Raw genomic sequence first — 19,742 nt, forward strand, 5'->3', positions numbered from 1 at the left:
GTAAGACTTCGTGTCGAATACCAAGAGTCGATTCATATGAAACCAGAGTGAATCAGAAGTGAATCAAAGGTCGACTCTACATCAGTAAAATCTCAGGGCTGGATTATTTAAATAATTAAAGATTATTTTTACGTAAACTTAACGACTGATTACAACCCAGCGCAATTACTTTGTTCACAAAGCACTGCTGGCCTGGTTTCAATGTAACATGCTGGGTTAACTGTGCTAAGTGCTACATTCTATATTATAGAATAGAATTACTTTATTTGTCATATATACATATACACGTGTACAGTACAATGAAATTCTTTCTTCGCATATCCCAGCTGCTTTGTTAGTTGGGGTCAGAGCGCAGGGTCAGCCATTGTATGGCGCCCCTGAGCAGGAAGGGTTAAGGGCCTTGTTCAAGGGCCCAACAGTGGCTGCATGGCAGAGCCTGGATTTGAACTCTCAACTTTTCAGTTGATAGCCCAAAGCTCTACCCACTAGGCTACCACTGTTCCGTATTGTATTATTCAACCCCCACAACTTAAAATGTATTATGGTAATGTTTAGAGAATTGAATGAAAATAAGAAGTCTCAGTAAAGTAATAAAAAAAACATTTATGATAGAGGCAAGTAATTTTGACAATTTGACAAATTTTTAGTTTGCACGAAAAACAATCAAGTTCTACTGACAAATGTCGATGTACACCATTATTCCTCCAGTCTCAGTACTTTACATTTACATTTTCGGCATTTAGCAGACGCCTTTATCCAAAGCGACTTACAGTCTAAGCAATCTTCTGCTTACTAGTCCAGTTCTTTAACCACTAGGCTACAACTGCCCAGTACTTGGTGAAACATTCTTTTGTTTTGATAAACTCTTATGAGCAATTTCAGTAAGTGCTAACAAGCTTCTGACACCTGTTTTTTGGAACTTTGTCTGGTGCAAAATCTTCTGTCTCACTGAGATTTTATGGCTTTCGTGATGCAACTGTTTTCTTTCAAGCCTACCAAAGACTTTCTATGGGGTTTAAATTGAGACTGAGAAGGCCACTAAGGAAATTTCAGGACTGATTTCTTAACCAAGCTTTGGTTAACTCATTAATTCGTTGTAAAGATGACTGTGAGAGAGTCTAATATTCTATCTTTATTATTTTCTCAAAAATCGACCCTCAACTGGATAATGCTCCCAATTCTCAGAGTAATGATGCCATAACAGGCCAAAACTGGACCCCATTTATTTATTTTGTGCACAAACCAATGTGAAGTCATTGTGTCTGAAGCAGCACTAAACACCAATCCTGAAAAGTTGAAGATATTCTTTGGCAGTTCTGTCTACATTGCCTGTCTAGGGTATCCAAATATACAGATGTTTTGGGCCTCAAACACCAGAGTTTAAATAGTGGCAGAATCCATGACCAAAAATGTATTCTATTAAGATTCAATAATCTTGATATTTCCAGTGACTACAAATGCAGAGACCTCTTGTGGAAAGCCAGGTCCCTTCTGGACAAAGTGAGGCAAGGATGTCTAAATCAGCCTAGAACAGGAAAATTGTCCATTGATGAGCAAATGATTCAATTTACTGATCCCTGCCCAATTCGCCAGTATGTACTGGGCAAACCATACCCTACTGGATCGAAGGTTTTTGTTTTGGCCACACCAAGTGGCATAGTCTTAGATTTTGTGGTTTCCCAAGGTAAGACCACCTTCAGAGTCACAGATGGATGGGGCATTGGAGAACAAGCTGTCCTTCATTTTGCAGATACCATTCTCAGAGAAACCCACCTGTTTTGGAAAGGTTCTTTACAACTCTCAATCCCCTGGACACCCTGATGGAGAAAGGGTTGGCAGGTACTGGAACTCATGAATAGCAGAATTCCAAAGGAGTGCAACATTATAGGGGATCAGGCCAGAAAGGAAGAGGGGCATCTGAAATGGTCAGTAGACGAGGTCCTGAACTTGCTTTCATCAAGTGGTTTGAAAACCAGTTTGGGGCCAGTGATAGCTCAGTGGTTAAGGTACTGGACTAGTAAACAGAAGGTTGCCGGTTCAAGCCCCGCCACCACCAAGTTGCCACTGTTGGGTCCCTGAGCAAGGCCCTTAACCCTCAATTGCTCATTGTGTTCCGCTCAGTGTGTAAGTCGCTTTGGATAAAAGCGTCTGCTAAATGCTGAAAATGTAAATGTAATGAAAACAAGCCAGTGGTCATGACATCCTCTGCCTTTTCTTTGGGATTTATTTACTGTGTTTATGATTCAGTTTCATATACGGTGTTCTGATGTCCACTGTAGTGGATATATTATATTTTTAAAATAAAAACATTTTTAAAAATGCAAATGTTTTCAGTATGTTTATTGACCTTCAAACAATGTGGGAAAACAAAGAATTGGGAGACATTTTTTTCCTGGTAATCAGTAGGATATGGCCTGATTCATATGGTCGAACGGTATCTATTTTAATTCCCAGTCTATAGAACTGTGTCCTAGAACTCTAAAGACCTATCCAAATTCCTTCTGGTGTGTTCCAATTGATCCTTTCTTCACTTTCTGGTACCTCACAGACAGACCACAGTATGTGTGGCTTAAGAGCTGTGTGTTGGACACAATTAGTTGCAGCTTAGGAGGTCCACAGGGGATAGTCCTGGCTCCATTCCTCTTCACCCTTTACCATGCAGACTTTACCTACAATACAGCAACCTGCCACCTACAGAAATTCTCTGATGACTTTGCTATTATTGGCTATATCTTGGATGGTGATGATAGTAAGTACAGGGAACTCGCCAAGAACTTTGTGGACTGGTGTCAGAGGAACTGTCTTTAGATCAATATGGATAGAAGAGATGGTGGTAAACTTTCATTTATAAAACGGATAGTTCCTGGTCCTAAAATCTGATTGGCTGAGCTGCGTTCGAAGCCGTTGTAAAATCCCCGATAAACGCACACCTATGACCACCTCACATCATTCCATATTAATACGCCACTGAAAAGAAAAAGTGAATGTTATGTTCGCCCTCATGTTGCCTAGCAACACTGTTAAGGAACTACCTGGGGTCGCGGAAGAATGCTTTTTGTAAGTGTTTTTGTAAATAAAAAAATTTATAAATTGAACATTGTTGTATTTTATTATATTTTATGTTGACCACCGTTTTATAAAAGCAATAAGCCACTCGAGACCGTGCGTTACTGCTATGATTTTATCACAGGGAAAGACGTTTTAAAATAACCTTACCCGTGATAAAATCGCAGTAACGCACGGTCTCTCGTGGCTTATTGCTTTAATGACTATCAGTAAAAATACAGACAAGTACCCAGGTGTTCATCTTAATAATAAACTGGACTGGACTGGACTGACAACACACAGGCACTGTATAAGAAAGGCCATCTCCGGTCCTTCAGAATAAAGGGGACTCTGCTCAATTCCTTCTATGACTCGGTGGTGGCTGGGGTAACGGTGTCATGACAGCAGACAGGAAGTTGAACAAACTCATCAAGAAGGCAAGTTTTGTCCTGGGTTGCATAGAAGATCTGGTGGAGGCAGTTGGGAATAAAGTATCGCCAAACTGTTACCCTTGGGGAGAACACCTCCCACCCACTGCATGAGACAGTCGCAGCTCTGGGAAGTTCATTCAGTGATGGGCTTCTCCACCTGTGGTGTACAGTGGAGAGATACCACAGTTCCTTCCTTTCTGCTGCTATCAGGCTCTACAATCAGCACTTCTTAAACCTCATCAGCCATGCAATACCTACTAATAACATCAGGAATCGGGGCGGCATGGTGACTCAGTGGGTAGCACTGTTGCCTCACAGCAAGAAGGTCCTGATTTAAATTCCCAGGTGGGGCGGTCCGGGTCCTTTCTGTGTGAAGTTTGCATGTTCTCCCCATGTCTGCGTGGGTTTCCTCCGGGAGCTCCGGTTTCCTCCCACAGTCCAAATACATGCTAGTGAGGTGAATTGGAGACACAAAATTGTCCATGACTTGTGTTTGACATTAAACTTGTGAACTGATTAACCTTATGTAACGAGTAACTATGTGTTCTGTCATGAATGTAACCAAAGTGTGTAAAACATGGCGTTAAAATCCTAATAAATTTGTAACCATTTGTCAATTTTGTAACTTTTGGCCTATTCTTGACTCCTCAGGAATCTGGTGCCAGCCAGTGATAGCTTCCTCTTTGTGCCACACCCAGGTAGTGTAGCCAGTGTTCCTTTACCTTTTAATTTTCAAACTATGCTGTCATCTCGAGGAACATTTAATGCCTTAGCTATTTCTAACATGCAATCAAATGTCCCAGTCCACAAATCCCTAGTGACTCCAGGTATTTGATGTGTTTTATCTCAAGCACAGCTGATGCAACTAATGAAGCCTTTGATTAGTTGCATCAGGTGTGCTTGAGACAACACCTGATTAGTAAATGTGTGCTTTTATGAGCGATTATATTCAGGGGGTTGAGTGATTCTGAGACTGCAGTAGTTGTTTTGTGTAGAAATTAGTGAAATCACTTGTTATATTAGTTTTGTTAAGCTATTTAAATTGTTCTTGTTTGATTGGTTTATTGCAAACTGCCATTTGTACATTTTGCTAATAAACCTCATTTATAATGGTGGTTAAATAATTGATTGCAACTATACTATATCATCCTACCATACATCATCAACCATACATCTTTTTTTTCTTCTTTTTTTTTTGCTTTCTATTGCTGTCATGTGGATCATGCAGATCAAAGCCGTAGTTTAATAGTACATAATAATGGTCATACACAGTTAATGGTCACAGTTTAAACTAAATTGATTAGGGAGAAAAAGCTTGCTCCATGGTACAATGGTATAAGATCGCATGGAAAGATGCCCTAACTGAGTATAAACATGCAATTATAAAAGCTAAAGCTTAATATTATTCTTCCTTAATAAGGAATAAAAGGAATAATCCTTTTTGAGACAGTGTCCAAACTAACTAAAAATGTCAATTCAACTTAATTTTATATACCAATTGACTGTGCCAGCAATGAGTTTTTTTCAAATTATTTAATAATAAGAAAGAAAAGATACGACTTCAAAGTCAGAGTGTGTCACTTGGCAATATAAAGCATCGGTTTACTTTGAGCAGCAATGGCAATAATAGTGATTTATTTAACAAGGTAATCCAACTAAATTCCTTTAATCCAATCTATTAAACTGAACTAACTGATTAAATCATCAAAGTCATCATCAAGTATAGTGATAGCTCAGTGGTTAAGGTACTGGACTAGTAAACAGAAGGTTGCCGGTTCAAGCCCCGCCACCACCAAGTTGCCACTGTTGGGTCCCTGAGCAAGGCCCTTAACCCTCAATTGCTCATTGTGTTCAGCTCATTGTGTAAGTCGCTTTGGATAAAAGCGTCTGCTAAATGCTGTAAATGTAAATGTAAAGTATACTTGACCCTGTTCCAACTCGTTTAATTAAAGATTTACTCTCTGTCATCGCAGAGCCCCTGCTCGCTTTAATAAATGCATCCCTTAGCCTTGGATACCTAAATTGTTTAAATGTGCTGTAATTAAACCCCTGATTAAAAAACGTAATCTTAATCCACATGTTCTGTCTAATTATAGGCCGATTTCAAACCTTCATTTTGTCTCCAAGATTCTTGAAAAAGCAGTTTCTAAACAGTTCTGTTCTTATTTACATGAAAACAGTATTCATGAAACATTTCAGTTGGGATTTAGACCCAACCATAGTACTGAAACTGCATTAATTAGGGTAGTTAGTGATTTATTAATGTCCTCTGGTAAAGCATGTGTCTCTTTTCTTGATATATTTGATCTTAGTGCAGCGTTTGATACAGTCGATCATAACATTTTACTGGATAGGCTAGAAAATACAGTAGGTGTTAAAGGACTCACATTCTCTTGGTTTTAATCCTATTTGACTGACTGCTCATAATTTGTCTATGTAAATAATAAATGCTCGAAAACTACAAAAGTAAAGTATAGTGTTTCACAGGGTTGAGTATTGGGATCTCTATAACTCTATATGCTACCATTAGGAAAATATATCAGCTAAATCCAATGACACTAACACAATCAGTAAGATTGAAGATAGTGTAAATGACATTAAGGACTGGATGATGTGTAACTTTCTTTTACTTAACTCAGATAAAACTAAGGTTTTACTTTTACTTTACTTTTGTTGTGCAATGCCTACTGTTGATGACACATCATTGGGTCCCAAAAACTGGTGGAAACACTGGCTGGTTCTCTAAAAAGGTTCCAAACTGAAATTTTTTTTTTGGTTGAAAAGCTTTAAAAGCAGTTTTACTCTTTTAAATATCCTGCTACAAGGGATATACAATGTACTAAAGACACCAGATTCATTTTGCATGCTCTTTATCCAATTTATTAGAAACAGCTACCACACAGGTGCCCTTTGTAGATTTACACCTATAAACTGTTACACTTATAAACACTTTTTATATTTTATCAGACAGCTGCAAAACTGTCCATCAAGGACCATCATTTGACAACTGTTGACCATATTCATGGTAGTGGTGTTTAGGTGCTGATGCTGTATTGGATTAGATTAGATTGTCATTGTGCAGTATACAAGTACTGTGCCAATAAAATACAGTATGGTTATTAGGCAAGGCAGTCATAAGAGACTGTATTACATTTTGTCCATACATTGTGTCAGTCATTCTGTAGCCAGTCATCAATATTCAGTCTCTGATCACAAAGCTACTCTTGCCTGGAAGCACACAAATAATAGCTAATCAGAACCTACAAAATTTAGCTACATAGAAGGTGTTTCTGTCTAGTATGAGTATTTCATGTGGTGTTTTCATTTGTTTGTAGACCCTCTCGTATTCACATTTAAATGTAGGTTGCAATATTCCTGACTGCATGTCTATGGACTGTGGAAGGACACCGGAGCACCCAGAAAAAACTCACATGGACATAGGGAGAACATGCAAAATTCACACAGAAACGACCTGGATTGCTCCACCTGGGAACTGAACCCATCATATCTATTCCGTCATATCTAGCAGGAGCAGCATTGTTGGCACAGCAAGTGTCTTCCTTGCATTAAGGTATTAGTCAAAAAGCTGCAAATGTAGTTTTTGTCACTGCCAAACTTTACCCAATGGAAGGGTCAATTTCAATTGTTTAAAGACAGCAGAAGGTGCATGAAATATGTCTGTACCTGTTGCTTGTGAGGTGCACTTCTCGTTTGCATGGGGCCTCCTTTGTGCAACCTTGGCTGGGCAGAGCAGCCGATGAGGCCATCACCACCCCGGGGGCAATGGCGCTCGCTGCTGTGCAGATCTGATATGCCTGAAACATGTGGTAAGTGTGTGCCAAGTCGTTAAATGTAAATGTAACTACTTTCAGAATTAGTAAACAAACAGGACCCTGTAGCTTTGTTCCGAGTAGCTTACCCTGTACCACCGCCTAGTTGCTGGGCACCACGATCTGCTGCCCATCGCTTGTTTGGGCATACTGCAAAATAGTGGTGCCTGGCTGGGCAGCCACAGCATTGGTCATACTGAGAGTCTGCAGGCCCTGCATGCCATCAGTGTCATTACTGGCCAGCTGGATAGCTCCACCCTGCGTGATTGCAACTGTAATATACAGAGATTCCTAAATGTAGGTACAGCTTCAGATTCAAATCTGTACTGATAACCTATTCAATCAAATATATGCAGTGGCTGTTTAAAGTTTACATTAAAAGGTTTAGAATAACTGGGGTTCACTTGCAAATTAAAACATACTCTACTGGCCACTGCTGGTCTGATAAATGGGGGCTGGCACTGTAACTGTATAGCAGGAGCAGTGTCTTCTTCTGATTTCTCCTCTTCAATTCGTTGCACAATTGGGGTGTCTGATGACAGGTCATTTAAAATCTTTCTGTAGATCAGTAAAAAAACCCATGATCTTAGAATTTTACCACACAACACCATGATTAACTATATAAGAGTAATACTGATGTACTTACACATACCTATAAGAATGGCATCTGGAGAGGATCTCTCTGCGTTGCTGAGAGTCAGTAACACTATCCACAACTCCAACTCCTGTGAATGTAAATGTTTCCATAAATCTGTGAGTCCTACTGTCAAAATCTGTCAGTGCGCATTGATAATACGCAAAAGTATTAAAGTACAAAGTAAAGTAAGTATTAAAGTACACAAGTATTAAAGTACAAAGTATTAAAGTACAAAGTAAAGTACACAACTAATAAAGTACAAAGTATTAAAGTACAAAGTAAAGTACACAAGTATTAAAGTACACAAGTAATGTTGTACACACTATGTATTTAAATAAATAGAATAAAACAGAATAATAATAATAAATAGAATAAAAATGTAAGACTTTCCAGCGAGCAGTGAGGACAGCTGAAAAGACTTTTCATCACATTGACTTTTCACTCTCCTGCCGGCTGGGAGAGGATACCGCACATTTGCTCCCTCACTGCTAGACTGTGCAACAGCTTCATTCCACAAGCCATCAACACAAGCCATCAACTCAAGTCTGAACTGATGGACACAGACCCACTGACACACAATTACACGGAAACACGTATACACTCACACACACATACACAAACTCACACACAGACACATACAGTAGTGTTAAAAAAAATAGCAGTGACTTTACAAAAGTGAATAAAGCACAAAATCATTATAATAACTTTTATTTCCATAAATGCAAACGCACTGAAAATACTACACTTTCAATTCTAAATCAAAACATTAACTAAATGTAGCCAGTTTGTGTTAATCCTTTACAGAAAGTTAAGAAAAATGAATATTAGGCTGTTCAAAAAAATAGCAGTGCCAGCATTTTTCTTTAAAAACTAAAAAAATGTATCTATAACATGAAAAAATGTTTGAGGTTTCACTTTACTTTAAATTACTGAACTAATATTCAGTGGCATAACAATTGTTTCCGAGATCTGTGTTGCATGGAGTCGACCAACTTCTGGCACCTCTGAACAGGTATTCCAGTCCAGGATGATTAGACTACATTCCACAGTTCTTCTGCAATTTTGGGTTTTGCCTCAAAAATACGTGTTTCAGACGTCAGCCCACAAGTTCTCTCTGGGATTGAAGTCAGGGGATTGGGCTGGTCACTCTATTACCTCAATCTTGTTTGTCTGTAACCAAGATGTTTTGGGTCATTGTCATGTTAAAACACCCATTTTAAGGACATTTCTTCTTCGACATAGGGCAACATGATCTCCTCAAGTATTCTGATATATTTAAATTGATCCATGATCCCTCGTATGTGATAAATAGGCGTAACACCATGGTATGAAAAACATCCCCATATCATCATTTTGTACCACCATGCTTTACTGTCATCACAGTGTACTGTGGCTTGAATTCAGTGCTCGAGGGTCATCTGACATACTGTCTACGGCCACTAGACCCAAAAAGAACAATTTTGCTTTCATCAGTCCACAAATGTTGAGCCATTTCTCTTTGGACCAGTCAATGTGTTCCTTGGCAAATTTGAACCCATTCAGGAAACGTCTTTTTCTTAACAACAGGACTTTGCAGGAGTTCTTGCTGGTAAATTGGCTCCACTTAATCATCTTCTGTACTCACTGGTAACTTCAGATGTTCCTTGATCTTTCTGGTGGTGATCATTGGCTGAGCCTTTGCCATTCTGGCTATTCTCTGATCCATTCGAACAGTAGTTCCACGCTTCCTTCTGCGTCTTTCAGATTTTGGTTGTCACTTTAAGGCATTTTAGCTGAGCAGCCAATAATTTGCTGCACTTCTCTGTATGTTTTTTCCCTCTACAATCAACTTTTTAATCAAAGTACGCTGTTCATCAGAACAATGTCTGGAACAACCCATTTTACCCAATATTTCAAAAGGAAATGAGCTATGACCTGTGCAACATTTGCCACCCTCCTACATTAAATAAGGGCCAAAATTGACACCCGTTCTTCTGCAGAATGAATGACTTCACCAATTGAACTCCTCACTGCTATTATTTTGAACAACCCCCTTTCAATCAATGCTTCAATTACTCAGAATGAGTGGGATGCATGTCCTAATTGCTGGGTTTGTTTTGTTTTCATTACTCTACTACACTTTCAAGTGAATTTTTTGCTATGTAGAAATATCACTTCTACTAAAAACAGTGATTTATCAAGTTAATGGTGTTGGACTGCTATTTTTTTGAACACTACTGTACACTAACATTTGCACACTACAAGCACACAAACTCACATGCATGCATACACCCATATACATACACACACACTTAGATTCTGACACATATATACACACATACACAAACATGCATATACACACACACACACACACAATTTGCACTATATTCCATTTTTGCACCTTATTCTTTAATATCTCTGCTGCTATATAAACCCTGTATATCCGAATATATTTTCTACCTCACTCAGTACCATGTACTGGCTATCACTACTCTTGTCTTTGGTCCTCCCCCCTCAATTTCGTTAGATTAGAATTGTCTTCATATTTATTGTGCTAATTTTGTCTGAACTGTGTATGTTGTATTGTTTTGCACTTGTATTCTGTGTTACAACCTGGTCTTGGAGGATCGTTGTTTTGTTTCAATATTTACTTGTACAGTATATAGTTGAAATGACAATAAAGCCTCTCTTGAACTCTTAAATGCAGATACTGTTTTGTCTAAAATTAAAACATTTGGAATGAGGTGATGCAGACCAAGTAACAAGCTAGACCGCGGAAGCTAACATTTGTCACCTCGCATTGCATTACTTTTTGCTGGTCACCTCATGTAGCATTACCTCTAGTAACCACTAGACGGCAATATTTCTCTTTTAGCTACATACTGCACAGTATTTGTGGACTGCTATATCCAGGAGTTTATTGTAAATATCTTCTTGAATAAAATTATTTTGGCTCTACAATGACTAAACAATCAGCTCTGGTAATCAACAGAATTTGTCATCTATCAGTTTGCCCTCACAAATAGATTTGAACATGGACAGAATAAATAGGCATTGGCACTGGGGCTTATGTGTAATGAATAAAAGACGACTGAACGGCTTTTCTCTTAAAGACACAATTGAGTTGCTCTGAGTTGACAAAGTCATGTTGACCAGATCTCTAGCTGCCCCAATTATTCCTATACCAGTTTACGTATGACGCAAGCATGCAAGTGCTAGCCCTACCAGAACCCATACAGATTGCATTGCAGTGACTACAGCTAAAAAAATGCCTTAATATGAGAGTCTATCAGAGCAATCATACTGAAATCACCCAAAAGGAGCGGTACTGTACGGAGCACAACTTGACACTGATTGGACTATAATTTTCAGAGGCAAGACAAATTGTCCAGGACAGTCACAGCAAGTATAACTGTGGTAGAATGTAACAGAAAAAATTCTTCCCCTTCGTCCTTTGGTGTGTCACCTGATAGCCCTAAGGAACAAGCCGTACCCTTACAGAAGGCAAAGTTTAAGCCATTATTAGCACTAATCTATGCCAATTTAGAAAGATGGTCATTTCTACCACCTTCAGTGCTCAGAAAGCTAGAAAGAGCAGCATTAATAACAATGAATGTAATACCCAGATTGTTATATAAGATTCTGATGGTCCCAGTTTCCATTACCAATGCCATAATTAAAAGAACACATGGCTAGTTCAGTACCTTAACAGGAATCATAAAAGGCCCAGGTTAAAGTGGGAAAAATTGCTGCTACCAGTAGCTAAGGGAGACTTGGCACTCCGTAACATAAGGTTATACCAATTGGCTTGTCATTTAGATATATATTGGAATATAAAAAGATAAATAAATAAAAAGAATATTGGAATCCTAGATAATAACATAATTGTAAAATCCACTCTGCATGCTTAGACATTAATAAGAAAACTAGAAGCCAGAGCCGGAATGTTGTCGACAGCAACGTCAATTCAAGGACACCCAGAATTTGCTACAACATGATTTGAGCATTTGCTTAGTTGATGAAATCTGATGGAGACAAATTGTTGTCATATGATCAGCTGCGTGCTTAGGGGAATTTGCCACAAAGCATTTTTCAGGTACTTTCAAGTAAGAAGTTTTATTCAAAAAGATTTCATATTTAATATCTGACTCACCCAAGCAGAATAGTTACTTAATAGTCCCCAAATTATGAGATCTATCATTGGAAGCTGTTATTTGGCCCTTATTGAGAATAGTAAGGTACATACAGATACAAAACTACAGATATGGAATACTGATCATGGTCCTTAAATTGACAACGATATTACAGTATCAGATAACATGGATGACTGAGTGGGCTTGCTTAGGGGCCTGACAATGGCAACTTGGTGGTGGTGGTGGTGGTGCTTGAACCAACAAACTTCTGATCAGTATGCCAGTTAAATATTATGTATTAGTTAAATACAGAATAGCCTCTCTGCACACACACAATTGTTTTTCAAATTTTTTATTTTGTTTACATTTCCAATAAAGCTCTATATTACACAATTCTATACTAAATGGCAAGAAATAACATCATTTATAGCAAACATTTACAGCAAATATTTTTACTGACGATACCAATCTGATGTGTTTGTGTTGACAGTTCAAGTTTCAGCACATTAACGTTTTTCACCTTATGCACCTTATTGTTGACAAAATTTAAAAACTCAATTTAATTAATTTAACACTTCGGGTATTCCTGTGTTACAAGAATGGATTGAAATTTAATTTTATATTTATTGCTGAATTTTCCATTGTTAATTTAAAAGGCTATCATATATGAATTACTATTTTCATTACAACTTTAAGTTACAGCCACTAGGGAACACAAGCCAGTGTATCTTTTGTGCCGGTCCCAAGCCCGGGTAAATGGTGAGGGTTGTGTCAGGAAGGGCATCCGACGTAAAACACTTTGCCAAAACTAACATGCGAGTTAATCTAAGAGATACCATACCGGATCGGTTGAGGCCCGGGTTAACAACGACCGCCACTGGTGCTGTTGACAAACAGGGTGCCGGTGGAAATTGTGCTACTGTTAGTCGAAGACCGCGAGGAGGGAAACGTGTCAGGAGACAGAAAGAGAGGAGGCAGAACTGAAGATGTTGAGGTTTTCCTTGGGAGTGACAAGGATGGATAAGGTTAGGAATGAGATAATCAGAGGTACAGCACAGGTTAAACAACTAGGAGATAAAGTTAGAGAGGCCAGACTGAGATGGTTTGGACATGTCCAAAGGAGGGACAGCGGGTATATTGGTAGAAGGATGTTAGACATGCAGCTGCCAGAAAAAGACAAAGAGAAAGGCCAAAGAGGAGATATATGGATGCAATTAGAGAGGACATGGAAGTAGTTGGGGTGAGGACAGAGGACGCAGTGGACAGAGTGAGATGGAGGAGGATGACTCGCTGTGGCGACCCCTGAAAAGGGAAAAGCCGAAAGAAGAAGAAGAAGATTACAACTTACAAGTTTCTTACATTAGAGATGCAAATAGCTAAAAAACTGGAACTAGTTATAGGCCTAAAAAGGCTGATCGGTCCATCATTCACTAAGACATTTTAGTCTTTTTCTGACATTTGAAACGAAAGACATTGGGCTTTAATGTATGAGGGATCTTCAAAAAGCTTTTGCACTTTTATATTTTATTTTGGTTGGAAACAGTGAGAGTGGAAGGAGTAGTAATTGGTCATGTTGGTCTGAGAGAGCTTATAGTCCAGATTTAGCACCATCTGATTTCCACCTTTTTGGACGCTCAAAGAAGCTTTAAGGGGAAGATTTTCATGTGATTATGATGTGATTTTTTTTTCCCTTTTTCTCCCACTTTAGCGCATCTGACTTCTGCCCATCAATCATCCTCTCACTAATGCTGGTCCCTGCTTCTGATTGGGGAGGACGAGGCTGCTCCACGCCCTCTCCGACACATGCACAGCAATCGAACATCTTATCACCTACACGAGTGCAGTGCAGTACAGCGCTGTGTACGGAGAGCCACACCCTCTACTGCACTCCTTTCCCATCTCCGTGCAGGCACCACCAACCAGCCAGCAGAGGTCGTAATCACACTAGTCTGAGAGAGAGTCCCCATATGGCTTAATCCCACCCCTATCTGAACAACAGGCCAATCGTTGTTCATGTGGCCGCTCAGCCTCAGCCGGCAGGCAGAGCCAAGATTCGATACAATGTATTTGAGATCTCAGCTCTGTTGAACAGCGTGTGTTTTTACCGCTGCGCCACCTGAGCGGCCCTATGATGTGAATTTACAGAACATACAGATTTATTCAAAACCTATATTACCCATGTGAAAAAGTAACTGCCCCCTAAACCTAATAACTGGTTTTGCCATTCATGGCAGTAACAACTGCTGTTAAACTTTTGCGATAACTTGCTATGAGTGTTTCATATAACTGTGGAACAATTTTGGCTAACTATTCATTGCAGAATTGTTTTAATTTAAGGTCTTGTCATAGCATCTCAAAGGGATTCAAGTCAGGACTTTGACTCAGCCACTCCAAAACCTAAATTGTGTTTCTTTTGAACCATGTGATCCTTGTGTGCTTTGGATCATTGTCCTGCTGCATGAACTGCCGGCTGGACATTTTGCTTCAGGATTTTCAAATAAAGCTAAATTCACAACACACGACTTGATCTCTCCTAATCTGGAGTCTTTTAAGCCGTTGTGGTTTTCATGCTACATGTTTGATCGGAGATAGGGGGTCACACACTACACAATTTATCACCAGGAGGTCCCCCAAACGTCTTTTGTCACGAAAACACATGTGAACACATGAATAAAGGCCTGTTGACACTGTATTCCCTCTGATAAGAAAACAGCTCAGCAGTGAATAAAAGCTTTTAAATCCTTTGCACCCACAGTGGGACATGAAGATCATGGTACTATTGAATGTACTGTTGGTACTGCTTGCATTAGCTAAGCAAAAAGCAAGGCAACAGATAAAAAAAAAATCAAACCAACAAATGTAGTTCCTGATTACAGCAAAAGGTAAAAATTTCAACAATTGACATAATAAAACAATTATGTCATACACAGACTGCTGATCCATGACCAACAGTCTGGTAAGGAACCAAATAGGTGTCCCATGGCATACTCATATTAACTCCAAATCCACAATGTAATATACCAATATGAAATTAAATATTGGTATGCAATAAATTATAAATAAAATTATTTGCAATTAGTGCTGTTGGTTAACACGGTCATTAAAAATTCTTTCTAACAGTTGTCTGTTAATTTAAATGGGAAATGCTGAGATCACACACATGCTAAATGGCCAAAAGTATTTGAACACCTGACCATTGTTGTGGGAATTCAAAATAACCCCTAAAGATTGACACAGACAACCGGGATAGTGATAAAAGCAAATAATCAATTTATTACTCAGCTGAGGACCAGTCTCAATGCAAACGCTCACACAGCTTTACAGAGGAGAGAGGTGACCGCTCCCCCCGTGTCTCCTTCTTATACTCTTCTTTTCCTACCCCTTCATATGCAGCTGTACTCAGTAATCTAACTCAAGGTCAGCTAACACAAAGACCTGTTCATCGTTCACAACAAACTTGCTTGTTAAGCAGGGAGTATGAGCCTGATACAGCGTGTCCACCAAGGGCCAGCATGTCCTGAACTCAACCTAAAGTTACAAACAATTACACTTGTGATTATTAGTCACGCTATTCTATCAAGAATATATGTTCATTAGTAAAATATAAATTCTCCCACCACACCATAAGCTTGACGGACATTCTATTTCAGAAAACAAAAGGTATTAAAATAGAGTGATCTCTTTTCAGCTATAACATCAGCTACTCTTCTGAGTAGGCCTTTTCCTTTAAAGTATGTCTGTGGGAATGTGTGGTCGTTCAGTCCAAAGAGCATTTATATGGCTGGGCACTGATCAATTAATGCTCCAGTTCATTCCAGTAGAGTTTTCCTAATGTCTTTATAAACCTTGCTTTGTGCACTGGGCAGAATCATGCTGGAACAGGAAAGGGTCTAAATTGTTGCTGCAATGTTGGAAGCATATATTTTCCTTTATATAATTGATTTATTACATGTATTAGCAGTTGTTGTGGCTAAAACACATGAATTCAATAATTATGTCCCAATGCCATATTTGCTACCTTGTGTATGATCTTGTTCTGTTTTCTGGTATTGTCATCTTTGGATTCCCCTTTTGGTGGTGTATATTGAGTTTTGAACCTGGACTGTATCTTGATCTTGAAATTCTGTGTTTTTGTACTGTTGCTTGGTAATAAACTTCCACTCATGGAACCACAATGTTAATTTCTTATTCCTTTCTAGTGGCAAACAGTGCTAGCTTTGCTTTTAAAAAACATAATCCTAACATGATGCTACTACCACCATATCCTACGTATATCTTACCTCACTGCGTTGCTCTGTTAGATGTGTGCCACACAAACTACTCAGAAGTCGTCATGAGATGAACCGCTTCTGTTTTATCAAGTCACAAAACACAAAATTCTTTGTTAGCTTCTTTTTTTACTACAGTTAAAAAACCTCTTATAAATTAGATATGGTTAATCCATGAACATTACCATTAATTGCAGCCACTTACTTCAGCATCTTTTACAAAGACAGTTTCACACAAGCTTTTCTTTTTTTTCTGTTTTATTTATGCATTTTCTCCCATTTTCCTCCTGATTTAGCGCACTCAATTTGTCTTCCGCTGCTGAGGGATACCAGATTGCATCCAAGGAGAGCACGTTGCTCTACCGACACATGCACAGCCCTCTTCTCACCCATGCACTCTGCACAGGCGTCTCTTCAGCTCTTTCTTACTACATTTAAAAAACCTCATACATTAGATATGGTTAATCCATGAACATTAACTGCAGCCACTTACTTCAGCATCTTTTACAGTGACAGTTTCACACAAGCTTTTCTAACCAGTTTTGAGTGGCAGTCCCTGAGCTCTGAGAGATGTTTAGTGCCTTTAATGTAGTCATGCATTTTCCTTCAGGTCTGTGAATCTCTATGACTGGATCACCAACTGGTTTTGAATGCACTTTTATATGTATATACCACACCATAAAGAAGTAGGACATTTATTATTGTAAAGTAATGTAAATAAAACAGCTAAAACATAGATATTAGCTTTCAACAAATTGAGTTAATTGAAAGATAATGTGTTAAGTGAGATTAAAGAAAGTCTTACAATTAAGTGGTGTGAATAATTTTTAATCACGCTTTTTAAAAGGCACTGTACATGAAACGATTTCCACTGTAAATTTGTATTTCCCAATTTTTCCCAAACTGTTCTTTTTTTGGGTCACAGACAAACATCACATTAAAGTGTTCAGATTCTACCATTTATTACACATATTACATTCTTAAATAAAAAAAAATAGAACAGTTCTTGCATAGATATCTTACAATACCAATTTTAAAAAAGAATTATTAAACAGACCAGTAACAAAAATAAATGTAATCTCTTTCCTTAATGAACATTACCACACTAACATTGTACATTATGTAATACAAATAATATTTTACTTTGTACAGCAAAAAAAAAAAGAAAAAAGTACCTGAAAAGAACTGAATAGAAATACAGAGTGGAAGTCAGCTTAACATGGTATCATGGTATTGTGAAAATGTACCTGTATACTGTATGTATTTGTTCAATTTCCTAAATGTTCAGTATGCAAAATATCAAAGACTTGATGGTAATTTAAGTAAAGGCATTTAGTGTTACGTTGTACTTATGTTCTATCAATAGTACCGAATGTTTTGACATATTATCAAAATGGCAGTGGATAAAAATGTGCATCTCTCTGAATAAAATTTTCTCTAATAACTCCTACCTAGACACCATTACCATACGCAATAACTTACCCAGGTCCCCAGAAAAGATGCTGCTGTGCGTCACCCATCAGCTGTGCGACCTTGACACCTATCTGACGTGCCAAATTTGCAGTTTTTTCTTAATTTATTTTCAATTCTGCTAAATCAAGCAAAGTCTGGAACTCAAGGGGTTCAGCTATTTACACTAGATTTACCTTAGATATTTCGGGTTAGTAATTTTATTTTATTTACATAAAACAGTATTCTGTATGGAATGTGTATTGCTTTACTTCCATCAACAGACTTAAAAATGATTGCAAATGGATGCCACCTCAAACAGAAAGTGCCACACAACCCCAGATTGATTGTACATAGATGTGTGAAGTGTGAAACCATCTTTCTCTGCTTCAATTTTGACATCCTTTACACCTTGACCTATGAAGCAAACCCAAGTTAGCCAAATAAAAATTCCTTTAGCATACAAAATCTACTAAAGACTGTTCTTATGTTCTTGTGGTTATGACCTTCATGACCTTGTTACCTGCTCGCTCTCCCTTTTAATTATGCTGTAATAATTAGGGGTGCCGGAGTCTAATGCTACTCTCTACATCTTACTTAAATCACATTTTACATTTTTAACTATATTTTATGTTGTTTTACCCCGAGGTGGTTCTGATGGAAACCTGTTTACAGGAATGAAGTCAAGACTGCCATGCCAACAATGCACCAAGAATGTCAAGAACTCACTACAGACTTTATCACAGACTGGACTGAATAATAACTCCAACTAACTTTTGCTAGTTATAACTTTTAGTTCATTTTAATTTGTGTGTGTATGATATTGTGTAAATCCTATTCATTCAAATTATTCTCCAGGCCACCCAAGAAGGATGGATTTTAAGTGAGTTTTTCCCTGCCACTGTCACCCTTGGTTTGCTCAAAAGGGGTTTTGGTCTGTTGGTCCTGGATTCTGTAAAGTTGCTTTGAGACAATGTCTGTTGTAAAAAGCGCTATATAAATAAAATTGACTTGACTTGGTTGAAGAGAGCTGTGTGTTTTCTGCTTGTGTCTGTGTGTATAAGTGAATAAGTAGCTGCCATTAGCTGGTTTTATATTAAGAGCAGTGGTTGAATGTTGCATCTAGCAGTTATGCTATTGTTACTGATCTGGTTCACCTGAAGCCTGATGTGGATTTGTATAGTCTGGTGGTGATCTTCAAACATTTCAAATGAACAGCGGTTGTGTTAAATTTCCCCAGCACCTTTAGCAAACAAATAGAGAAGAGGGTTTGGCGTCCTGACTACCATCCCAAGGCTGTAGTAGCTCTCTGGAATGACCATTAAGCTTATCCACAACGTTTTAGGAGCTGATTGTTTGGCATATGCACAAGACTTAAAATGTGAATGATTTACAATGCTCTGAAAGCTAAATTTCAGTCAGAAAATAATTCTTCTTTAAAACAATAGTTAAAACTTTAATTTAAGCCAAAACAAATAATTTCAGGATGTTATGAGCGTGTCTGTATGTGCATGTTTGAGAGAAGCTGCCCATGCAGTGTTTTGAAGTCATTTCTTGGCATGATAATTGCCTGCCCTAATGCCACTGGAATCTTTATTCTTTCATAGATTCAGATGCCCGTAGGCATCTCTAGTCCAGAAGTTCCTTGTCTTGCCAGCTTTCCTCTGCATTTTTAAGACTCAGGCCAACAAATCTTCTGTATAGAGTTTTAGAGCCAGTATCCACATGAAGTAAGCAAACATTCCTAGTGTTAAAAAGCAGCATACAAGTGCCAGAGCCTTAAAAGAAAATAAGAATGAGAGTGAGTAACCCAAATCCTTTTGAGCTTTGTATGTTCTTGCTTGCAGTTGTCAAGCACTAAATAGGAACCACAAACTCCTGAACACCACTGAACCTTTTTGGCCAATATACTCAAGGCCCCATGACTTTTGCAAGCAAGTTATTTTTGTTGTTTTATTTTTTAGCTTTAA

At 38.3% G+C, this 19,742-nt stretch overlaps 1 protein-coding gene across 1 annotated transcript; it reads right to left on the reverse strand.

Moving 5' to 3' along the window:
- Positions 1-6,694: 6,694 nt before the first annotated feature.
- creb1b (cAMP responsive element binding protein 1b) lies at positions 6,695-8,053 on the reverse strand. The gene is given in 6 exon segments (XM_063005380.1): positions 6,695-6,704; positions 7,161-7,341; positions 7,396-7,578; positions 7,729-7,779; positions 7,782-7,864; positions 7,959-8,053. Coding segments are annotated over 6 exon segments (603 nt in total).
- Between the last annotated feature and the right edge of the window lie 11,689 nt (positions 8,054-19,742).

The sequence above is a fragment of the Trichomycterus rosablanca genome, chromosome 12, assembly GCF_030014385.1.
Source record: "Trichomycterus rosablanca isolate fTriRos1 chromosome 12, fTriRos1.hap1, whole genome shotgun sequence".
Lineage (NCBI taxonomy): Eukaryota > Metazoa > Chordata > Actinopteri > Siluriformes > Trichomycteridae > Trichomycterus > Trichomycterus rosablanca.